Source organism: Aulonocara stuartgranti (assembly GCF_965226115.1).
Source record: "Aulonocara stuartgranti genome assembly, chromosome: 14".
Lineage (NCBI taxonomy): Eukaryota > Metazoa > Chordata > Actinopteri > Cichliformes > Cichlidae > Aulonocara > Aulonocara stuartgranti.
Genome location: NC_138950.1, coordinates 2,619,153 through 2,644,796, shown reverse-complemented (window position 1 = coordinate 2,644,796; position 25,644 = coordinate 2,619,153). Strand labels below are relative to the sequence as shown.

The window sequence follows — 25,644 nt, the reverse complement described above, 5'->3', positions numbered from 1 at the left end:
CCCACTGAGATTAAAATCTCTTTTCCAAGACAGAGCTGATGAAGAGGGCAGCAGCAGTTCCAACAAATACAACAGGTAATAATATAGCAAGTAAAAAACAAATATAATATACCACACACACAAGGGAACACAATCGTGTGAATAAACTTATGCTGTCTATTACAGATTATATCCCTTTTTTCTCTACTGACCAGTGGTGACCAGGGTGTTACTGCAGTCTCTAGACATCTGAGACTCTGGCTTTGAAATCAGTTTCACAGCAACCACCAGCAGCCCTTCACAGCCATCCGGGGAATATCCACAAACCAATTTCTTGGCCTGTGTTACAGAGGCCTTAGTCATGTTCTTTCAGCTGCAGCTCTGATCGTATTAAACAGTGAAAGCGAGCAGTGTGCAAATGACAAAAAGAGTATTCAAACCGCTAAGTATACAGGTGTGTAAATTTCATGTCTTTGGTTGTCTTCTTCTTTCAGTGTATGAAAGCATACATTTCTGTAAACCAGGGAGTCAGGAAAAAAGAGTAAACCTTGCTCTGCTCAGACTTTGAATCTCTACTTAATTATTATTATTGTCCGCGCACCAAGATCCAAGCTATCATCTGATGCAGTTTTCCAGATGTGCAGTTTAGAAAATAACCTGTTTTAAACTTTTTGTTTTGTTAGGCTAACTGAGTTAAGTGACTTTGGCCCAGATATTCATATTTCTGTTTGGCTGATGGGAGTCATGAACCTCTTCAAAAAAGAGTTTAGACCTCAAAACACTCACAAATTCAAATTCTCACTCTGAACATGCCTCTTACTGACGCTAATTTAATAAGTAAAAAAATAGCTGTTATTAAGTAGCTACTTGTAAAGTGTTTTTTAATAATGGATTGGATTTATATAGCGCTTTTCAAGGCACCCAAAGCGCTTTACAATTCCACTATTCATTCACACACTGGTGGAGGCAGCTGCGGTTGTAGCCACAGCTGCCCTGGGGCAGGCTGACAGAAGCGAGGCTGCCATATCGCGCCATCGGCCCCTCTGGCCAACACCAGTAGGTGGTAGGTGAAGTGTCTTGCCTAAGGACACAACAACCAGGACAGAGAGCCCAGGGATGAAACCGGCAACCTTCCGGTTACAGATACGCTTCCCAACCCCCTGAGCCACGGTCGCCCCACTTAAAGTAGTAACTGAATAAAGTGACTAGGTGCTAGTAAATGAAATGAAATCCAAAGCAAAGGGGTATGCTTCCCAGTCACCAAGTGAGGTGAGGAGACATTTGGACATAAAGGTAATGAAGAAACGTTTTATATATATAAAGACTCTGTAGTCTGGATTTTACTTCATCAAGAAATCTTCATTTTCTTAGCTGACTGAAAAATCTGACGTTTACATGTCTTGAGACATAAGATGTTCAGACAGACTTTGGGGGAAGTTTCACCTTAAATGACGTTAACTTTCAAAGGAGCTTAAAACTTTTGTAAAGAGGGATCCCCAACTTTAGAGTATAATTTACTTCACCTCACCTCACAGGAGTCGTCTTTCATTATAATCAGAAGCTCTCATTAGCACATAATCCATCCAATCGTTCAATTGTGATTTGTCTGATCATTAAACCAGTGGACAGCACCTTTCATGTGTCAGGGCTGCTTTGCTGGAGCAGCCAGAGATGTCAGGTTCAGGCTCGCACTGTTTTAAAATGACGTCCTCGGGTTTCACTTCCACTTCATCTCCAAAATTTGAATGCGTTTGATTTACAGTTTCAGAGGGGAAGCGTTTTCAGACAGCCGTTTGGAGTGAAGCCCCACACTGTGCTGCTGCTGCTGCTCTGCTGCAGAAGAGAGCTGAAAATCAAGCACAGCTCACTGGGGAACAGGCTTACCAACAGTCTGAGAGTGGGCTTCATTCTCTGGGCTCATTTGCTGGAATTTGTGCACGTGTGATTTATATCCGAACCCCGAGGAGTAAATTATGAAGCAAACCTGTAGATGGGAACTACAGGGAAAATAATTTCAACAATACTTTGCAGGATATGAAGAAAATGTTCCAAGCAATGGGGCTATGAAGACAACAGTGAATAAATATATGTGTGTGTGAGCCCCCCAGCGTGCTTTCAAAACTTTTAAAAGGACTAAATTTTCATGGCTGGGAGGAAAGTGCATTCATCACACATTGTATGTAGGCCAGTATATCTTCATGTACCCGGGCTGTAACTAATGCTTATTTTATAAGTCACTGTGGCTTCCACGAGCACAGATAAGCTGCTGTGTTGCTTTAGAGAAGAGCTTTAGGCCTCTTATACATTCAAAATTGAAGAGTTTCATTCTGAGAAAAAACAGTGGGATGAGAATTATAGTGTCATACTGTTAATCCGCAGTTTTACTGTTTGAGTCATTTTCAGTCCTTATACTGAGTCCCAAAACTCATCAGCATCCTGGGGTTAAAGCAAGCAAAATGGATTTTAATGTATCTTGTACAACATTATATAGAACTGTTAATTCTCCCTCCCAGTGCACCATCCTGTCTCAATTTTAAAATCTGAACAGATGAGAGAGAGGAGCCACAGTCAAGGATGCACAGGCAGTGTTGGGGAGTAACGGAATACATGTACCGCCGTTATGTATTTAAAATACAAAATATGAGTAACTGTTTTCCGTTACAGTTACTGTTTTAAAAGGTGGTATTCAGAATCCAGTTACTTTGTTGAAATAAATGGATTACACGGCAGTATTTTCCTGTTTCATAAGGCTATGAACTCTATATTTTTGGTGTCCACCCAAACAAAACACGGGTTAAGAGGCTCTCATGTCTGTCTCAATCTCGCGGCCCATGTCACCTCTACTTGCGGCCCGCATAATGACGTGAAGGAATATTTTAAAAAATGATTCATAAAAACGATTTAATATGAAGGCAATAGGCAGAGTGTTACAGGCATATCCCTAAAGAATGCAGCTTCATGGGCAGTGTTGTCTGTGCTGCAGGGAGAATGGACCGCCATACCTGTTATGTGTCTGTGAGCGAGGGAGAAAAAGAGTCGAAAAGTAAGAGATGTCACCGACCAGAAACGGGAGATGGAGGCATGTAAAATATATATATATATATATATATATATAAAAAAAAAAAAAACACCCAGCACGCCCCTGCGGGCGGTTTATCCTTCAAGCTCGGGTCCTCTACCAGAGGCCTGGGAGCTTGAGGGTCCTGCGCAGTATCTTAGCTGTTCCCAGGACTGCGCTCTTCTGGACAGAGATCTCCGATGTTATTCCCGGGATCTGCTGGAGCCACTCGCCTAGCTTGGGAGTCACCGCACCTAGTGCTCCGATTACCACGGGGACCACCGTTACCTTCACCCTCCACATCCTCTCGAGCTCTTCTCTGAGCCCTTGGTATTTCTCCAGCTTCTCGTGTTCCTTCTTCCTGATATTGCTGTCATTCGGAACCGCTACATCGATCACTACGGCCGTCTTCTTCTGTTTGTCTACCACCACTATGTCCGGTTGGTTAGCCACCACCATTTTGTCCGTCTGTATCTGGAAGTCCCACAGGATCTTAGCTCGGTCATTCTCCACCACCCTTGGGGGCATCTCCCATTTTGACCTCGGGACTTCCAGGTTATACTCGGCACAGATGTTCCTGTACACTATGCCGGCCACTTGGTTATGGCGTTCCATGTATGCCTTGCCTGCTAGCATCTTGCACCCTGCTGTTATGTGCTGGATTGTCTCTGGGGCATCTTTACACAGCCTGCACCTGGGGTCTTGCCTGGTGTGATAGACCCCAGCCTCTATGGATCTTGTACTCAGAGCTTGTTCTTGTGCTGCCATGATTAGTGCCTCTGTGCTGTCTTTCAGTCCAGCTTTGTCCAGCCACTGGTAGGATTTCTGGATATCAGCCACCTCCTCTATCTGCCGGTGGTACATACCGTGCAGGGCTCTGTCCTTCCATGATGGTTCCTCGTCTCCCTCCTCTTTCTTGGGTTTCTGCTGCCTGAGGTATTCACTGAGCACTCGGTCAGTTGGGGCCATCTTCCCAATGTATTCTTGGATGTTCCTTGTCTCATCCTGGACTGTGGTGCTGACACTCACCAGTCCCCGGCCCCCTTCCTTCCGCTTAGCGTACAGCCTCAGGGTGCTGGACTTGGGGTGAAACCCTCCATGCATGGTCAGGAGCTTTCTTGTCTTTATGTCAGTGGCTTCTATCTCCTCCTTTGGCCAGCCTATTACCCCAGCAGGGTACCTGATCACGGGCAGGGCGTATGTGTTGATGGCCCGGATCTTGTTCTTACCATTCAGCTGACTCCTCAGGACTTGCCTGACCCTCTGCAGGTACTTGGTGGTTGCAGCCTTTCTAGCGGCCTCTTCATGGTTCCCATTTGCCTGCGGGATCCCCAGGTACTTGTAACTGTCCTCTATGTCTGCAATGTTGCCTTCTGGTAGTTCAATCCCCTCAGTTCTGACTACCTTCCCTCTCTTTGTTACCATCCGACTACACTTCTCCAGTCCGAACGACATTCCAATGTCATTGCTGTATAGCCTGGTAGTGTGGATCAGTGAATCGATGTCTCGTTCACTCTTGGCATACAGCTTGATGTCATCCATGTACAGGAGGTGGCTGACAACTGCTCCGTTCCATAGTCGGTATCCGTAGCCAGTCTTGTTAATGATCTCACTGAGGGGGTTCAGGCCTATGCAGAACAGCAGTGGGGACAGAGCATCTCCTTGGTAGATCCCGCACTTGATGGTAACTTGTGCTATGGGCTTGGAGTTGGCCTCTAGTGTTGTACGCCACATCCCCATTGAGTTCCTGATGAAGGCTCTTAGGGTCTGTTAAGATTCAAAGTTGAGGAAGGAGAGTACACACCACCCATGGTCCAGAAGGTCTTTGGTCAAACAATGATTTTAATGAATACACGCGTGGGAAGACAACTCTGTACGCAGACAGGAAGTAGTCTTCGACTTAATCAAAGCATGAACAGATATTTTATAGCATCAGGGTTTGATTTACTGACGCCCCTTCATGCGTCACAGATACATTTTATACATAGATCAGATCAACATCATCATGACTTTTCACCCAGAAAATCATCTTCTATTTTCATGGCTTGGTACTTTCCGTTCTTATCTTAAAATGAATTGTTCCTCTTTCTTGCCGAGACAACAAGGACGGTTCCTCTAAATAAATTTAACTCTATGTGTGTGTGTCACGACCTCACATGCTCTTTCTCAATTCACCTGTTGCACTTCTGACCTTTTACCAGACCAGAAGCTCACTGAGACTATGTGTATGTCTTCTACTAAATAAATGTTTTAACCAAGAACCTCTACTAAAACCTTAATATAAAATGATCTGATATATAAGTGTTTTGTAAGCATGTATTGCAATTCCTTCTATGGCTCCAAGTCACTTGCACAATAGATTGTCCGAACATCGCGCCGAACAAAGCTTCCGACCCCCAATTAATTGACCGAGCTCCAACTCTTTAATAAGCACAGATATGCATTGTGTATAAAATAGTCATAACTGCTTAAGGCCTTCTTAAAGCTATCTGTTACATTGTTAAAGCCTCGTCTTAGCCTGCGGCTCAAAATAACTATCTGCTTTCACTTCTGCATACAACTTCCTGTCAGCCTGCAACTCAGTCTTTCTGAAAGAGACACTGTTTAACCCCTGAATGCAATATAAACTCCAGATTATATTATTAATGCAATGGTAATGATGACAATTATTTAACAATAGCAGTAAAATAATTTCCCTGCTCCACACTCCCTCTCACGACCTCTGGAACACCAGAGGTCGCAATACATTGTGGTTCAGCAGGCCTCGAGATCTCCAGGATCCTCGCCCCTCCTGTGGTCGCCGAGATCGATCTTCTGCAAAAGAAACAAAACACCTTTTCCTGCACCTCCCTAACTTATCCTATCTGGGACTCTTTAATCAAAAGCCTGATCCTAATTATCTTCTTAACTTATTGACTTGTATTTATGTATACTCTTCAACGTTACTCATCCCTTTAAAACTCTTTAAGCCCTGCTTTCACGTCCGGTTGCTCGCTCTATTTTCCCTTATCTGATCATCAACATCCTGTGCACAAATTGTCGCTGCTGCAAGTTCCTCTACTCTAAAAGAAAACAACCACTTTAATCAATTAAGTTTAAGCATATAAGCAATTACTCCTGTATACATTTCATCATAGCTAAATGCTGCCTTGAAACAACTCCTATGTGTTAACTTCATTTTAACCTCACATTTCCTATGTTATAACCCATTTTGGTATAGCCTTTATATTTCATTTTCTCCCTTTAATGTAACAATACCTTCTAATTCTAATGTACCAGACTTAACCAAAATATATGCTTTCCTTCCTCTTTGGTCCTTCTTTAAGTTCAGTTAAAAGCTAAATGAATTTAAGGCCTTTTGCCTGGAATCAATACTGTCATGTGTGTTTCTTAACTCTGTGTCTGTAAGCGTGTGCAATCCTTCATGAACTCATATTATCCTCACAGTAGATTGGCTAATCATAGCGCTAGCCAAAGGCTCGTGACCCTCCAGAGACAAATTTGAGCCATAACTCCTTTAAAAGCACAAAATGCAATATGTATAAAAATCATTTCTACGTAGAAGCTCCCCCTTTATCCTAAAGATAAACCTATGTAATATCTGTATGTGTACGCCTACATTATAACCACTTCTTCTAAAAATCAAAAAAGAAATCAAACCTGTTCTACCCCTTCAACCCTCACTAATTTTCCCTCTAAGAATTATTCACAGCTTTGAAAAACCAGCATTGTATCTTCTAAACAGGATTCAGTTCTGTCATGGTCCTGGGCCATGTTGGCCCAGTATTCTTGGTTCCTTGTATTTTCGCTCCTTATTTAGGCCAGGTTTTCTGAGGTGTCCTGTTGTGGTGTTCCCTAAGTGTTTTTTCCCTTTGTGACTCTTACCCCCTTGTGCCCCTCTGTCTATTTATGAGCTCTCGTCTCTCTTTGTGTTTATTCCATGTTTCCCCCAGCCTGTTATGTCTGTGTTCTCCCCGTGCTTTCTCTCCTCCTGTCTGAACCTCTGTGTACTTCCTGTTTTACTTTGACAGTCTCTCGTCAGTATGCGTAATGTTGTGTTCACTCCTGCCCTGTCTCGTTATGTTTATCAGTATCCCCTGTGTTCCCCACCTGTGTGTAATCTCCCTGTGTTCTCTGGGTGTATTTAAGTTGTGTCTTCTGTTATGGTAGTTGCTGGTTTGTCTATGTTGTTTCCCCTCGGTCTCCCTGCGTCTCTTGTGTATTTCCCCGGACCTCCCTGCATCCTCGTTTCTGGTTTGTGTTATTAGCTTACCCAGTTTAGGTTTCCGGTTTCTTGTTTTTCCACCAGTGCTGTTTTGTGCCCACCGTTGTAAATAAATATTCACCTGCACCAGAGCTGCCGCCTTTTGGGTCCTTTTCTACAACTCCACACGGCTTGCCTCGCAAACCGTGACAAGTTCACCTTTAATCCTTTAACCTTAACTTAAAAATAACAGTTTCAGTTTTACCATATCCAAATGATCAAAAACCCAAAAGGTCCTAAAATGATCCTAAATTATTAAACAATTAAATTATTAAACCCTAAACCCCCCTTTATCTTGATACATTTCATGTGTCAAGATACTATACAAAACTTAAAATGCTCAGTTTCCCCACTCATGATCCAATCTATGTCATAAAAATAAACTTAAAACAGAACAGTTATCAGTCATGTGTTTCTTCAATTAATGATAACTGAGTTACATCAAAAAATATTTCCCCTTTAGCATTTGGCATTCTCCCAACAATATACTATAATCCCATAATCTAACCCCAGTTAACAAAACAAAAATTTTTCTGGTAAAAGCAAATTGTTTGTCCACATTTATTCACCCTCACATTCACTCACACATTCACTCACATGCAGTCACACCATATATTTGCTGATAGTGGAGCTTCCCGCACGATCAGATACTCCACCCTCAGCAAAATGAGCTCAGTCATTTTTTATTTTCCATAGGAAAATATTTCTTTATGCTTTTGGACTGGATTGACTCGCATAAAATCCTTTTTACAGGGACTTACGACCTTGATCAGTCCCCACAGGTAGCTCTCCTCAGCCAATTGTAATCTGGAAAGCCGCCTTATATTTGCTCTTCCCGAGAATTTTCAGCGCCGTTATTCACTGTTGCAGGCCTGCTTAAAACAGAAATGAAAAATAGAGCTGATTGTTAGCTCATAAAAACAAAACAAAATCACCTGACAGGTGTTCTTTAAGTGCACTGTTACAAAATAATGGGCCCAATTTTTTAGACATGTCCATGTTTCCTAAAACTCCCTCTATTAAAAACAAAAATAACAACAACAACCTAACTGACAGAATCAACCCCTCACCACAACAACCTCAACAACCTTAAACACCCAAGTCTTGCCACCACATAATTTGCACACAAAAATCACCCCCTTATGCTCTGTAACATACTTCAATTCAGCATAAAACATAACCCCCTTTGTCATATGGCTTCTTCTATTCCTCAATTACAAACACAAATGTATTTTATTAAACATTCACACCATTGTATCATTCATACAAAATAGCAAGCTGTTCTTCATTGCATATGTTTGTGTTCTTAGCCAAGTTTAGTCTGTATCTATGCATCAATCTCGATGAGCTTGTCTTGTCTTCATAAGGTTAATGCATTTTCTGCTTGTGTATGTGAATTTGCATATGTTGCTTTTGCAGTGTGTCAGACTCCTGCACAATTCTCCACTTAAGCCGTCAGTTTCTTTCCCAAATTTGCTAACCCAAATTTTAAGTTCCCACCTTATTCCTGCTCCTCAGCCAGAAGCTAGGGCCCACTTGTCAGGTTTATGGAGACATGGCGCTGTAAACAATTCAACCAGAAACTTGCCTTGGCATGTCCAGTCAAGTTAACCTACAGGTCTCTTCCGACCGCTGCACGTGGAAAATTGATCCAGATCTGTTTCGCCCCTATAGAAACACAACTGAGACATTTTCATTATTATCATAGGTACTTAAACTACCCGTTTCCCTTTCTCTGGTCAGAAATCCCAACTTATGTCATGTATATACGTGTAAGCAGGTCTTCATTGCTTTTCCTATGTATTTTGTTAATGTTCAGTAAGTGTAAGCTGCTTTCTTCATTGCCTCTATATGTTATAGTCAGGTTTAATTCATGCATCTTTTCCCTGATTTCTTAATTCAAAACTATCTCCCTTCTGATTCTTTCCAGAAATAATTTCACATGTAACACTTTGTCTATGTGTGTTTTCGATTCTTGTTTACCTCTTTGTTTGTGACGGTGGACATCTCTAAACCATCATGAGTTCAAGCTTCACTTTCAGTCCAATTACACCCTGTATTCTCACAGTCGAACTCGTCCGGCTTCACCTCTCACTGGTCACTGTCCTCTTCTCTCAGTGTCCTTTTGTTGTCTTGAATTCCAGCAAACACAGTCTGTTTCTTCTCTGTTTCTCTTCAGTATTTTCCTTTTGGATCAAGTCCCAGCCTGGCAAAATACCACATTCAGTGCCTTTAAACAGTCATGTCACACTGTTCTTACCAGCCTGCTGTCCACCGTGCATGGTTCATCACGTGGTTTCTTCTTTTCTGTTGATCCTCTCAGTCATCTCTTTCAAGATTACTCCAAGCATGGCAAATCTGACAATCAATGTCCAGTGCTTTCCACAGCTCATTGTCCCACTGTTCAACTGCCCAGCCTGTAATTTACAGTACATGTTTCCACCTCGTGGTTCCTTACATGCTGCTGCTGGTGTCGTCAGTGTGGTTTCCGTTGCACTGTCTTTTGCCTGCTATTAATTCTTCTCAAGTCCACGATGTTCTGTCGGTCTTCATCAGGAGATTAACTGTCCTTTGAGCTTCTTCTCAGGATGGGGACAAGTGCGAGGTCAAGCTGTAAAATTTTAAGCCAAAATCTGGCCTGTTTTCTACCAATTATGCTACTCTAGTAGTTTTGGCGCCGTACTCAAAATTCCAGGTTGAGAGAAGTCCACCTTCATTTATCTGTAATCTGTGTTGACACACTAAAACATACAATTAATATCCTTTTCATTTCTTTTCTCAAAACCTCCATTCGCTTTATCTGCCTAGAGTTTAACTCATCTGTTTCTCTCTCTGGGTGCTCACTCATCACCTTATATGGGCATGCAAACTTCCTGTCACCCACACCATTTCCTGTTACACACACACAGCACGCAGTTGCTCTGCTGTTTCTCCAGGCTAATCAAACTTATTTTGTATTTACAATCTACAAACCCTCTGTAATTCTACTAACTTTTGATCTAAAATGTAGCATCATTCACACAATGATTTCATAATCCTCTCACACACACCTTTTAAATAAACTAAACTCTTATAACATCACTCATGCATCTCTTAAATTAAAAACACTTTCAAACTTTAAAACATCCTACTTTACATCACCCAAGAAATACCTCTCACACCTTTATTCATCATTCAAAACCTTCTAGTCACCGCATTCACACAAGAAATTGAAAAAATAAAACACACCAGCAACTATTGCTGGAGAGAAGTTACTACTGAAAGTAATATGTTAATCTTAAGTATACACAGTGCACTCAATATATTTATATATCTGCATCCAAACTCAGTCAATTACTATACATCCACTACGGCAACTCAAGACTTTATTTATAGTCCTCTAATAAACATAAATGGCATTTTAAACACACACTCAGCAATGTTTGCAGCAGTATTTGTAAAACCAACTGTGGCTTAAACAGTTCACTGCTTACTCATTTGCATTTTCACTCACACACACACCGTCTGAAAATAGCTCCAACATTGCCTCAGACTCCTCTCACACAGAGATCTATTATTTTATATTCACAAAGACGTCTTATATTTACAACTGCACAGATTTTATGCCTTTTAACACCTACCGAATTTTGAAAAATTTAAGTTAACGGTCTAACCGATAAAAGTCCAACTTTTTGTAATCAATTAACCAGTATCTGTCCAACAGTTTCTGGCCTCATCTCTAAAGTCCCTAACTCAATTTAAAAGCGTCAACCAACCCAAACTTTGCCTGAAGCTCTATTTTTGGCATCTCACAGCCAAGGCTTACCTCGAAGTGTTAAGTTAAAGTTACACGCCCGAAGACCAACTTCTCCTGTCCAAAAAAGCGCAGGTACCGTTCCAAACGGTAAGGAGACTAACTCCTAGTTTAATTCCAGGCTGCCCTGTACCCCACAGTTAAACCACACTGAACTATCCCTCTTCGCCGAGAGGTCAATGTCGCGCGTCCACGACAAGGAGGGAGCGTAACCTCCGGGCTCTGCGCTTCCTACCAGTCCAACTGGCGTTCTGGAGTAATTTATAATACTTTGGAACAACAGTAAAACACCCAACAAAGTGTAAGACTGAAGCAGGTCCAACCTTATAACCAAAAAATAACCAAATTCCCTAACATACTAAAATCATTTCCAGCAGTCCAACTGCTTTAAATCCTCAGTACTGTCATGACATTCTCATCAAAATCAAAACAGACATCCACCAGTAACTTCAGTGAGTAGACTTAAATTTTATCATATTCAATTTGGCACACTTTGGAAATAATTCAACAGGTAGTGCCTTACCTTTTGGATAAGCCGGCTTATGCCCACTCACTTAGACCACTGGAATTCATGTCTGCCCGTCAGACCACCTCAGAGACCACCAAATTTCTCCATCTAAACCTCCAATTCTCCCTCCTCAACCACCGGACGAAGCCCCCAAATGTTAAGATTCAAAGTTGAGGAAGGAGAGTACACACCACCCATGGTCCAGAAGGTCTTTGGTCAAACAATGATTTTAATGAATACACGCGTGGGAAGACAACTCTGTACGCAGACAGGAAGTAGTCTTCGACTTAATCAAAGCATGAACAGATATTTTATAGCATCAGGGTTTGATTTACTGACGCCCCTTCATGCGTCACCGATACATTTTATACATAGATCAGATCAACATCATCATGACTTTTCACCCAGAAAATCATCTTCTATTTTCATGGCTTGGTACTTTCCGTTCTTATCTTAAAATGAATTGTTCCTCTTTCTTGCCGAGACAACAAGGACGGTTCCTCTAAATAAATTTAACTCTATGTGTGTGTGTCACGACCTCACATGCTCTTTCTCAATTCACCTGTTGCACTTCTGACCTTTTACCAGACCAGAAGCTCACTGAGACTATGTGTATGTCTTCTACTAAATAAATGTTTTAACCAAGAACCTCTACTAAAACCTTAATATAAAATGATCTGATATATAAGTGTTTTGTAAGCATGTATTGCAATTCCTTCTATGGCTCCAAGTCACTTGCACAATAGATTGTCCGAACATCGCGCCGAACAAAGCTTCCGACCCCCAATTAATTGACCGAGCTCCAACTCTTTAATAAGCACAGATATGCATTGTGTATAAAATAGTCATAACTGCTTAAGGCCTTCTTAAAGCTATCTGTTACATTGTTAAAGCCTCGTCTTAGCCTGCGGCTCAAAATAACTATCTGCTTTCACTTCTGCATACAACTTCCTGTCAGCCTGCAACTCAGTCTTTCTGAAAGAGACACTGTTTAACCCCTGAATGCAATATAAACTCCAGATTATATTATTAATGCAATGGTAATGATGACAATTATTTAACAATAGCAGTAAAATAATTTCCCTGCTCCACAGGTCCCATTGATCTTGTACAATTCTAGGCATTCCAGTATCCAGCTGTGGGGCATTGAGTCATAGGCCTTCTTGTAATCAATCCAGGCAGTGCACAGGTTGGTCAGTCTGGTCTTGCAGTCTCGGCTGATTGTTCTGTCTACCAGTAGCTGGTGTTTTGCACCTCTGGTATTCTTGCCAATTCCTTTCTGTGTCCCGCTCATGTATTGACCCATGTGCCTGTTCATCTTAGCCGATATGATGCCTGACAGGAGCTTCCATGTAGTACTGAGGCAGGTTATTGGTCGGTAGTTGGAGGGGACCGGTCCCTTCTTGGGGTCCTTGGGGATCAGGACCGTCCGGCCTTCAGTTAGCCATTCCGGGTGTCTCTCGTTAACTAGCAGCTGGTTCATTTGTGCTGCCAGACGCTCGTGGAGTGCAGTCAGCTTCTTCAGCCAGTAGGCGTGAACCATGTCGGGCCCTGGTGCTGTCCAACTCTTCATACTGGAGACCCTTTCTTGGATATCTGCCACTGTGATGGTTACTGGACCCTGTTCAGGGAGGTCGCTGTGGTCTGCCCTCAGATCCACTAGCCACTGAGCATTGCCGTTATGGGTTGCGTCCTTCTCCCATATGTTCTTCCAGTATTGCTCCGTCTCTAGCCTTGGTGGTGCTGTTCTCTTATTGTTCCCTTGCCACTGAGAGTACACCTTTGCTGGTTCTGTGGAGAACAGCTGGTTTATTCTCCTGCCTTCTATCTCTCTGGTGTATCTCCTCAAGCGGCTGGCCAAGGCTGTGAGTCTTTGCTTGGCAGTTTCCAAGGCCTCAGGTATGGACAGCTTGCTGTATTTCTTAGGCACCTTATTTGTCGCACCTTTCTGCAACTCTGTTAGTTGGCTAACCTCCCTCCGTGCTACTTTGATCTTGCCCTCTAGCCTCCTTCTCCATGGAGGGTACTGCCCCTTGTGGCTGTTCAACTTGTAGCCAAGCATCTCACTGATCACTGCTGCCGTATTGTAGATCAGCTTGTTAGTGTCGGTAATCGTGGTTGTAGGTATTGCCCGTAGTGCTGCATTAACATCATCTAGCAGACCTTCTGAGGGTACTTCACGTAATCTTGGTAACCGGCTACGGGGGATCCAGGTTTCAAGCTTGGCCATGATCCTATTTTTCAGGTCAGTTCCTCTCGCACTCAACGATCCTTCTCCTATCGCACTTGGGGCTATGTACCCAATCTCGGGTGGGGGTGATGATATCTCCCCCCTGACCTGGCGTCCTGACTCCTCCTTGCCGTAGCATTTGTGTTGTACCTCGTCAATCTCTAGCTGTGAGAGCAGTCCCTTCTTTCGAATGTTGGAACACTGAGCTACTAGTTGTTTCGCCGTCATTGTGGATGTTGGGTATCGAAGAATCCATAGGTCCCTCATCCTATTCATGTAGCCCCTTCCGCCGGGGTTACTTGCGTAGTAGCATTCCAACAACGCCCTGTTTTCGTCCCTTGCCCACCGATGCCTTCTTGTTCCAGTAGCCCACTTTTCGTCAGGGTGCCCTGGTTCCTCAACACCTGACGCGGACCTTGTTGATCCGGGCGACGTCCGAGCCGGCATGCCTTCATATTTATCTGTCTCGCTCATGTCTGCGGTAGGCTTGCTTAGCATAGGGGGTCTAGCCTTAGGACCCTTACTGGATACAGACGCCCCAGGCAGGAATCGAACTTGCGATCCTCTGTTCCAAAGGCGTGTAGTTTAACCACTACGCTATCCAGCTGTATATATATATATATATATATATATATATATACACACACACACACATACATACATACATACATGTATGCATGCATATACAAAGTCGACCCAGACAACAAAGTAAAGCTAGTTTTCGGCTACGAGCCCGACACGGAGCCCGACGTATCAGCCAGAGGTCTCTTTATGGTTTTATGCCTTTACGAGCAGCGGATCTGTTTTATATTCGCGCGGAATAGTTTTCTACACGAGATCGCTGCAAAAAGTGCAGCCTTACCTAATGTCCACCTACTGTTACTCATTTATATTAAGATTTAAAAATCTAGTTAGTATTGGTATGGCGAATAACCTTCAGTAAAAATAATAAATCACACATCAATAGTACATTTATGTAGTTGTAAAAAGCATGATAATATATTGAGTAATCCAAAGTATACAGAATACATTACTCTCAATGAGAGTAACGGAATACGTTACAAAATACAGTTTGGGGCATGTAATCTGTAATCTGTAGTGGAATACATTTTAAAAGTAACCTTCCCAACACTGTGCACAGATGTTTCTAACCCTGACTAATGAAAGAGGCATGACATGCAGCCGGAATAAATACATCTTTTAGGGTGGTCCTAAAGTTAGGAAAGAAGCCAAAGAAAGGAAATGAGGCTGTACACTCTCACATTTTGAATTTGTGCTTACCCCCTCCGTCCTCCTGCCTGCTAGCCTCAAATCAGCCTCAGTGGACCTCACTGAAGGATCGTGACTCCTGAACTGTATCTGCAGGAGGAGAGTCTGGGCCAGATTTACTAAACAGAGCAAAATGGCACGTGAGCACAATTCCCAAATACCGCTGATAGGTGTGGTCAGCTGGCGATTTCCAAAAGTTGTGCTGTTTTCTAAGCACAGTCAGTTCATTTCCACATGACCTACCCAAGCTGCCGAGAACTGTGCAATTTAACAGGTTACACATTAAGAGATGATATTCAGCTGTGGAGAATTCACTGGACAGGCACAGCTCGTTAATTCTAATCAGAAAACCATATAAACACGGATCATACACGCGGACGCTAAATGTAGGCCTATGGTGGCAGTCTGGAAGACAGACTCGTAATAATGGAAGCAGACTGTCAGTAACTGACAGACTCTGATGTAAGGCTGTAAATCATGCAATAATATTTTGACAATGCGTTCTGTTGCATTCTTGTATTACATCAACTTTCATCCATCCAAGGAATAAAATGAACCGGAAATGCCTGATTGACAGAAGATTATCTCTACTTTAAAAAAAAAAGATTTGCATATTTCATGGAGGAGTCGTGTGTGTGTGTGTGTGTGTGTGTGTGTGTGTGTGTGTGTGTGTGTGTGTGTGTGTGTGTTTTGTCGTCAAAGTGCATGCAGCTTAGTTTGTGTAGGTCCACCACTACAAACCGTCAGAGCACAGCTGAGTTTACAGTGAAAACTGTGTGCGCTGTCCATGGTCCTGAACAGTTTTGTTTGAGTGTAATTAAACCTTATCAAGGAAAATGTGTTTTAAAAGTTTTTAAATTGAATGTAATTGCCGAACAGAAATAAAGACGCTTTCAAACCGATTTAAAACATCAAAACGAAAAACAAACTTAAGACTTTCAAAGGCCTGTGCTGTGCTTAGTGTGACTGTGCAATGACAATAAAGAGCTATCTTATCTTATTAGTTTCAAAGTCAGTGTAGTCATCCCTCAGTTCTCTTCAGCCATTTATTTTGAACTCCACTTCACAGGCTATGCTGAAAAGGGCCCGACACCAAAATAGTTTTGTTGCTGCCGGTCTTGTGTCATTGCTGTTTGGTTGGAGGGTCCAGGTCATATTTCAGTTCACTGAACAAATTTAGAATTAGCTGTCCGGTTAATCCTTGTGTTTTTATCCCATCTTAATGTGGTGTTCGAAATAACATGCCACAAACAGAAATGTCTCAGCCTTCCAGCTTGTGCTGTCTGCGGGCCATAGCGCAGCCATATGAGTGCAAGAAGTTAGGCATAAAATTTCAGTGGAATTAGCAGCGTGTCGCTAATGTTGGTTAATTAGTGCACGCGTGATTTAAATATTCTCCTATGTTTTTCACAATGAGAAAGGAGCTCCCAGACATGTATATTAATACCAGTTGGGGGTTTTTTACACCAAAATCCAGTTTGAACTGGCGCAACACTTAAATCTGACCCTATAGGAGGCGCTATAACCTCAAGAGTTTTATTTTGCTTACATGAGGCATCGTGCTCGGTGGATTGTACAAAAGACAGAATAAGGGGGATTCTTCAAAGAGTGTTTTTAATTCATATGTTGTTTGGTCTTTTGGTCACTGGATAGCTCGTCACATTGTGCCATGTTATACATTTTAACAAAAAGTTGCCAGAAATATAACAAAATTTCAAGCACCTGCTAAAAATCATAAAATGCAGCAGCAAAATGATTCGCGGTGCAGCTGTGCCAAACACTGACGTCATTTGAAACGAGAGGCAAAGCAATGATGCCAAATTTTTGTTAAATGTCTTTTGCTTCACTTCCTCTGCTCACGTCTTTGCTGGGAGGAACTACGATGTGAGGATCTACAAACTGAGAAAGGAGGGTGTTTGTCTCCTGTGGTCCCCACTTTGTCTTGTGCATGTTTGTACCTGAACTTGACACTCACTGATCACCTGCTCTGCAGCCAGCCTGCACACCTGACACACATTCACAATCAAGCTCAGCAGTGAGTCTCTTTTCTTCTCTTCCAGTCAAACAGTGTGGTAACACATGCACTCGGGCCAGCTGTGGGTGAAACTTTGCTTGGCCTGAAGGTAAAGTCTCTGCTCTTCACTCAGCCATGATCCTCTTCTCTGTATTCCAGAATCCCTCCCCATTCCAGCCCAACTCTTCACCGCTGAAACTGCTCAGAGCTCCCATCAGGATCTCACCTTCAGCCTGTCTGACAGTTTTCACTACAGCCTTTGATCCATTGATCAAAAGAAATACTTTCACAAAAAATTTGGCACGTTCCTGTATTATTACAACAGCAGCATAGGAAAAAAGACCAATGAAAAATAAAGAGGCTCGGGAGAATTTAAAAAAAAAAATAGAGAAACAGCTTTGATTCAAAAAGAAAAAAAGGTTAATAAAACGGAGAAGATAAAAACTGATAAATAAGTAAGATCTCAAGTTTTGTGCGTGCAGCATACAAAGTGTGCAAAGTGTAGTAAATACTGCTGAGGCTGCTCTGTATGACACAAAGTACTGAATTGTCAGGAGTTATTGGATGGGGTAGGAACAATTTCCTGTTTCTGTCCTCGTGTCGCTGGAGCTGAATCAGTCTGATAAAAAAAGTGCTCCACTGCTTGTCGTCTAAGTGGTGCTGTGACGGGTGGGGGTTCTGGATTATGCTGCTCTTGTACTTTGAGGACAGCAAAGTACTTTTCACTGCCCACCTTTACTGATGGATGATGGGACGTACTCATACTATCAGATGCAAATTTGGAAAACCAATCAGAATAGATAATACTATCATAAATAGTCAGGCATTTTTCAGGTTTGGAAGAAGTGTGTTGGATTCAGCAGCACAGACTGCAGCCAGCTGACATTAACCCTGGATTTCCAAATATTCCAAATACAAATTTCTTTATTGTAAGCTGAAAGCTTTCTGTAATCCATCATGTTCTATAAAACCATGTTTGCTGTGTGCTCTAAACAATGTTTATTGGCTGCTAATGTCTCCCAGTCTCCTCACACCACAGATGGATCCCGTTAGCTTTGTTCTCATGTAGCAGGAAGGTCAAAATCAAAGTCAAAAAAACGTCATTTATCCCCAAGGGACAACTAATATAGATGAAACTTTGCCGACCATACATACAATACACAAACATCACACCGGGTAGACAGGTCAGGCTAGGTAGCACTGGCCGGTCAACCACACGAGCAGCGACCCGAACCGAAACCATCGAAAATGCACAACATTAGGAAAGACGAGGAGAAAAAAAGAACTCCCCCCACACTGAGCTCCAACAGGAAGATCAGTTTGAGAACAGAAAAAAAACCACCTCAGCACATGAATCATCACATCTCACAACATAGAAGACATAGCTTCAAAGGCGTTTTGGGGGGGTGAGTGTACATATGTGTCAGTGTACATGCGTATGGGAGCGTATGGGTGTGTGTTCTGTGTTCAACTGAGAGAAAGTATCTCTTCACCCGGTTAGGCAAAAGTCAGCAATCTTTGGTCAGTGCGGGTGGCCTTCAATGAGGGGGCGGAGAGTCACAACAAATAGTCTTATCTAAGGGAGAATCATTATTCCCGTCGGCTTTTGACTTAAGCATCCAGTTGGCGCCAGGGGGGCTGCATGAGATGAAGATGGTAGTTGTTTTGGTTAGTGCGAACAAACTGTGGCATTCTTCATCATCATCAGTGGTTTAAAATGACTGAGAATCACCAACATGTGCAGGGTAGTAAAAAGAAAATGAGTCTGTGTCATGAGTCTCATGGTATTTCTACACTTATATTAGTGAAGGAGGCCTCCTGCAGCAGGACAGGAAGACAAGAAAGTAGCAAATAAAATGATCAGAGAGCCTTAAAACTTTCGTTTTCAAACGTTCATGACCTCATAGCTTCTGTGACAAACTCTGTTTTTATGTCTAGCTGACAGTTTCTGCTCTTCTTCATTTTTCCAGCAGTTCTTTTTGTGATTAATCTGCTCATTGCTCTCTTCTTTCCTGATCATTAAAATGATATAATGATCATGCAAAACTTAACCAAATCTGCAAATATGCATAGACTCATCAATCATTGGAGTTAGTTACTGGACACACACACGGTAACATCAACAGCATCATTCAAGCTTTGATCAGCACCACGGACAGAACCACACTCAGCGGTCACATTTATTTAAGGCTGTGCTCTAAACTCAGACGTATCCTTACTAAAGTATCACAAACACAACAACACGACTAAGATGTCTATAAGTGAGAAACAAACAAGAGAAGCCCATCAACCACAGGTCACAGTGGCAAACATGTTCACTCATTAATAAAATTCATCAATCAATTTTCAGTGGAGCCGCTCCACTCATAATGTATCTAAGTGGCTGAAATAGTGTTTCACTGCTTTACAAAAGCAAAATCTACTCACATATCAGAGCTTCATCTGTCGGGCCCTGCGCTCAGCAAAGGGACGCAGCTGAAAGTTCCACCATTATTTAAAGCAGCAGGAGTCCAAGATACGAACACATCTGTGACCCCTGCTCTATCAACATGCTAACCATAAGTCATATTTTCTATAGGTACATGTCTTTCTCACTGCTTTGATGATTTAAAAATGCTGGGGAAGGAATAATGCTTGACGGAGCCATGTAAAGGATTTTAGCCGTCAGTCTTTACATGTCGTCACTTTTCAGCCGAGTGTCGTCATCGTCAGACGCCCGCAGAGGCCATCTGTTCAACATGCTTGCAGAGTTTTTGTGAGGCAGGTCTCGCCCCGCCTGTGCCTCACTACTACTTCTCCGTGTTATATTGGCAACCTGTCCACAGCCTCGGATGTGAACAATGTCAGGATGAAACATGGGAGGAATCGAGGGCCCGGCTTGTTTTTCTCCCTAACGTGTCATTTTTTCCATTGTCAGGTGTCCATCCCCATCTCTCTCCACTCACAATCGGCACTCGTCAGTGTGTTTTCTTTCTGTGGAGTTTGAGATTTTACAAATGGACAAGTGTGTCCACCTCCTGACATTACAGTTATTTGCCCGTAGCAAATTGTCACGATCTGGTTATAGGGACTCAAACGCAGAGCGGTTAGATGTCTCCAAAGTGCAGTTTATTTACAGTTCCAGTGCACAATATATATACAGTGAAGGGAATCCAAAACTCCAGGGAATCACAGGGTAGCTCTCTCACACTCGCTCACGTCTTCTTGCCCACACTCACACACGTTCACACGGCGGGGAGGTCGCAGGTCCGGGGGGGAAGGTCTGAAGCAGAAGAGAAGGGAAGTCACAAACTAATCACAAATCACGAAGCACAAGTCCACAGGAGCTGTGAGAACACTAACGTCAGTAGTACAATCATCCAGCGACGAGAGGATCTGTGTTCCAGCCTCAAATAGTGCTCCCGGTGATGACAGGTGATTGTTGTCAGGTGTGTGGGCCAAGGGCGGGAGCCCACAGTGAGCTCCGCCCAGGCAGAGAGGGAGAGAACCGAAACAGCAAATGTAGCCTTGTGGGGCCGGCCGGGCAGGCACGGAGACCATGACACAAATAAAGAGTAGTCAGTCCACAAACCACTGTAAAACCTACAGAAATGCCCCAGGCTCTGCGTCACACTCTCACAACTGTTATTGTTGATTGTCTCGGGTCTTTTTAAAGTGAATGAACGTGTTATTCAAGCTGTTGCAATTCTTTTTTAGGTCGACATAATTTAAAAGGTGACAGCTTATTTCCCTCTGGCAGTATGCCCCTTGGTAAACTACTTTGCCTGCTCGTGTGTGTTTTACTGAAGCAGAAAAATTGCTCCCGTGAGGTGCGTTTTATTTCTGGAAATACGTGTTGAGTTTGAACACCACAAATTAAATTCCCTTCACCTTCATTGTCCTGTGGCAAATATTTCCCAACCTGAAAACAATAAAAATGATTGAATGCTTTGAAATGAACTAATGATTGTTGCCACCTGATCCAAATTTGTCATGCTGCTGTTTTGACAGAGAAAAGCCTCACAGCTGTGTCTGTACTTCGTTCTCTGTGAGGCTCAGTTCTGCACATTTCAGGGAGAGAACGGTGGGAACAGGCTAAAGGAAAATGTTTGTGAGTCTAACTGACACATTCTCACCTTACTGCCTGATATTTTTAACCATTGCTGATTATCAGCAATCTGTGGTTCAAATGTGTCTTTTTGTTGATGTTCTGCTGATTATTTTAAGTCCTCGACTGATCACTAGACTCCTCCACCGCTATTCCCTCAATTCTGCTGCTCTGTTGTTGGCTGTTGTTCGTAGTTCCTGTTTTGTTTTTTTTTGGGTTTTTTTTGGCCTGTCCCGTTTGGCTCTTTTGCATCAGAATTGTTGTCTAAAGGCAAAGAAAGATGCCCAACGGATTTACTTTACCAAACTGACCATCCCAGCCTTGCCGTAATGGTCCATTTGATTCACCTTTTATTGTTTATTTTATTTTCACTTACTGAATACGGGACAGACTTGACTGGGGGAAAGAAGGGGAGAAAGAAAGAGGGAAAGAGAAACAGCTGAGAAGAGGGACGGGGGAGAAGGGCAAAAGACAAAAACCAACAGAATGAGCAGAGAAAAAAAAATGCATATATCAATCACCTGGATCACCTGCTGAGAAAGAAAAAAGAAAGCAAGCAGAAGAGAACAAGAGTAATAGAATAAACAACATCACAATGATATATGGGAATATGACAGTAAATACTAAATATTAAACATTATTGTGCAGCACATAAGATCAACAGAACACAGTGTGCTTTGAGGTAGGAGCCAAAAAGGGTGTAGTTTGTGGGTGTGATCACCCGTGTGTACACCTGTGAGCATGGACGCGCTTGTTTTTTGTTTTTTAAAAGGTTCCTTCATGTAATAATCTGCTAGAGGGTGTGGGGGGGCCACAGCCCCGTCCTCCAGGGCATGAAGCAGGTATGGAGGAGATCAAAACTCCAGACATCCAGAGGCCCCCAGAACACAAGAGACCAAGGAAGACCAACAGAGGGGCAGCTGCGCCACTGTCCCGGAAAGAGCTGAGGAGAGTCCCAGATGAGGGCTCACTCAGTTCGTAGCTCCTGTTAAAAAGAATTTACGGCACCTGAAAGTTGTCAATTTAAAGTAAGTGAAGACAGAACCTTCCATCCGATTCAGGTCAGTTTTATTGCATTTATATAAAATGAAATTTCCCCATATTTCTTGGTGTGCTGAAGCATTTTGTCTTCCTTTCACTGGAACTAAGAGGCCGAGGACAACTGCTGCAAAAAAAAACCCCACACTGAAGCACAATACCAAGCATTGCATTAAAGCATTTATTGAAGCTGTGGATATTACATTAAAGTCTGTATTACAGGTGGTATCATAATCATATAATAATCTTTCATTGCAGGAGCAACTGTAATCATTTTATACACATTGCATTTTGGTGCTTATTAAAGAGTTGAAGCTCGGTCAGTTAATTGATGGTCAGAAGCTTCGTCTGGCGCGATGTCCGGCCGATCTATTGAGCAAAGTGGCCTAGAGCTGTGGAAGGAATTGCAATACATGCTTACAAAACACATATATCAGGTTATTCTTTATTATCTTTTATTTGTTCATATTCTTTTATTAAGTTTTGAGTAGTATCATTTGATTAAAACATTTATTCAATATATTACACATATAGTTTCAGTTGTGTACGTGCTGGCCTTCTGTCTGGTGGAAAGGTTACAAGGTTTAGCTGGTGAGGTGAAACTGAGTGCATTTCAGGCTGACACACACACACACACACACACACACACACCGTAGATGGACTCATTTATAGGTGAGAGGTTAATCATGTTTTTCTTGCAACTGCAAAATTGTGCCTGCAAAAAAGAACAGTTTGTTGCAGGATGTGTGCCTGATGTTCCAGACGATAAGCGAGCGTTCGGCAGCGACAGGGAGACACCTGGCATGGAGACGAGGCGATGTTGCTTTTTCAAACTGTGTTCAAAGTCATTGTGGTTTTGATTTGACGTATGCATATATTGTATCTGCTTAACGCATGAGGGGGCGTTATAAATTTCCCTGATGGTATAAAAACAACTGATTGTGTATTGTTCGAGCGAGATCGATGCTGTGTGCGTACAGTGTTCATCTCCCACGCGTGTTCATTAAAATCATCGTTTGACTCCACCTGGCCGGATCAGTGTTGTTATTTTGGAATTCCTCCTATATCCCTCCTCAATATTTGACCCTTAACAGGTTCCTGCATGCAAACGCTAAAGTTTGGAGACATTTTACCAATAAGCAGTTGAAGCAATGACTTCTGAAAAGCTATTGTTAAATATCAGGACATCACACAACAGCTTTTAGTTCATGACTCTGTGGGTGAGGCAGTGAGCTGTAAGGTGAGTGGGTGGGTGAGATTGGTTGAAGTGGACCTTTAAATAGCCTGGCACCATCTCTGTGTATTAAGAACCAAAACACTTCATCTATGATCATCAACCCAAGTCTGTGTCAGCCTACGACACATCCATCTATTTACAGTCTTATTGTCATTGTCACCAGTGAAGAGTCGGGACAGTTGAGGTGCACGTCCATGCGCTCTGTAACAACTGCTGCTACTTCTACTATTACTGCTTTAACTATTTACCTGGAAATACTAACCAGATAAAAAAAACTCAACCATTTTGGGACGATGATCGATTGTGATTAAAGTCACTGCTGTTGTGTCACACGGGTGGAAGTGTGCAGCTCTCTCAAGGAACTGAAACAGCTGAAAGCACCGAACACATCTTCATGTTTGTTGTGTTTTCCCAGAGCAGGAATGCTTTCACTGATCCTGTTATTACCTCTTACAGGCAGGTCTGTGCGCCTCGGGCGATCGAGCACAAACTGTATTTCGAGTTCTCAGATATTTCATGGACTGGTGTTGATGCCTGATGTTAAACTAAAAAAAGTTCACTTTTTTTAGATAAAGTACTGAGAGGATGGGGATGAATGTGCAAGATCCTCACTTACACCTGGTTGATCCCAGCCACCCCACAAAAGAGACTCATTTTGGTTGCTTGTATTGGCAATCTCTCTATTTTTTGGGGGGGTCACTAGCTGCAGTTCAACACCAGACACGAGCACAAGAACTGCTAAATCGAAGCTCATTCTGCCTCGGGTTCCTCTTTATCGAACCGGCCTAATGTAAAGCCCGTGTTATGGCTGCCAAAACACAAGACACACAAACTCAGAGTGCAGCACGAGTTCTTACATATTCCTCATAATGAAAATCCATCAGCAGCACAGCCGTCCCTTCTTTGTCACAGTTGGAGAACACTGTGTCGTAATCTGAACACTAATTGGTGTGAGATCACCATCTTGTCGTCCGTGGCTCTTTTATAGATGCTGACCACCTTGTTTCAAACAGTGTTTACCTAAAAACACATGAATTGGAATAATTAAGAAGAAGAGAAGTTGTATATTGCAGATATAACCTTTTCTCATTCACATCTCCCCCCCGCCTGGCTCTCCACAGACCCCACACTGGTTAAATAACAGGAAAGAGTGGAGGCTATTTAGCAGTTTATGCTATCAAGTGTGGAAATGAGATTAAGCTTTGTGGGGTGGGGATAAGAGACCCACTTCAGGGACAGGATCTTTTCTTTTGTTTATATTTGTTGCTGCATTAAAAAGCACTTTCTTGCTTCCTCCCTGACAAAACTTTCCTCCCAGGGAAGGCTTACATCTACAGACGCCTTCAAAAATGACACTGAAGTGCTGTAAACGGTAAAATGTGCCACCAGTCACTCTGACTTGGTGTGTTTCGGTGTGCAAATGTAAAGAAAAAAGGAGGCTGTGAAGGTAGATGTAGAAAGGCTTGTGTGATTTTTTTTTTGTCCTTGTTAAAAGCTTATGTGTACCTATTCATTTGTCTTCTGTGCAAAGGGTAAAAACACAGTTGTAGATGTTTGTAGTGAGTTCTGAACCTGGAGCAACAAAGAGACATTTCACAGACATGTAGTGTCCAGACCTCATGGAACAATGCACAGGCTTTCATTCCAGCCAAGCCTTTCAACAGCTGATGTCACTAATTAGAAGCTTCCCTGTCTGAGTGAAGATAATTAGTGAAAATGGGCTGCTGTGGTGCTTGGTTTGCAGAAGATTCAAGGCCAAACACTGAGCGCACACTCAAGATGGTTAAATTCAAATCTGTCTGTAACATTTACTTTGTGTTTTGGCTCTATTTAGGTCAAAAAAGTAAGTCTTCCTTTGTAAACCCAGATAAGCATAATTCACTCACCAGACCCCCAAAATTATCTGTCGAAAACAATAACGATAAAGGACCTAAACAAACTGTAAATACAGAATACAGGTCTGAGTCAAGTCAAGTGGCTTTATTGTCCTTCCAACCATGTGCAGCAGTACAGTGCACAGTGAAACAAGACAACGTTCCTCCAAGACCATGGTGCTACATGTGACAGACAAACACGGGACTACATGAAGTGCAAGTGTGCAAAAAACAAACAAAGACAGTGCAACACCAGACAGAACAGAACGATACAGACACAACAGTGCAAATGA

The 25,644-nt window shown here is 42.5% G+C and overlaps 1 protein-coding gene across 1 annotated transcript; it reads right to left on the bottom strand.

Moving 5' to 3' along the window:
- Positions 1 to 3,092: 3,092 nt before the first annotated feature.
- On the bottom strand, positions 3,093 to 4,787 carry LOC309687655 (uncharacterized protein). Its single transcript, XM_082502749.1, has 2 exons — positions 4,601 to 4,787; positions 3,093 to 4,441 (listed from the first exon to the last, which is right to left on the bottom strand). Exons 1-2 carry the CDS (start codon positions 4,775 to 4,777, stop codon positions 3,155 to 3,157), a joined length of 1,464 nt encoding a protein of 487 aa, XP_082358875.1. The 5' UTR covers positions 4,778 to 4,787; the 3' UTR covers positions 3,093 to 3,154.
- Between the last annotated feature and the right edge of the window lie 20,857 nt (positions 4,788 to 25,644).

Coding starts and splice junctions, on each gene's coding strand:
- LOC309687655 (XM_082502749.1), bottom strand. CDS start 4,777: ATGGGGATGTGGCGTACAACACTAGAGGCCAACTCCAAGCCCATAGCA. Junction 4,442..4,600: donor ACCGACTATGGAACGGAGCA/GTTGTCAGCCAC, acceptor AAGAGAGGGAAG/GTAGTCAGAACTGAGGGGAT.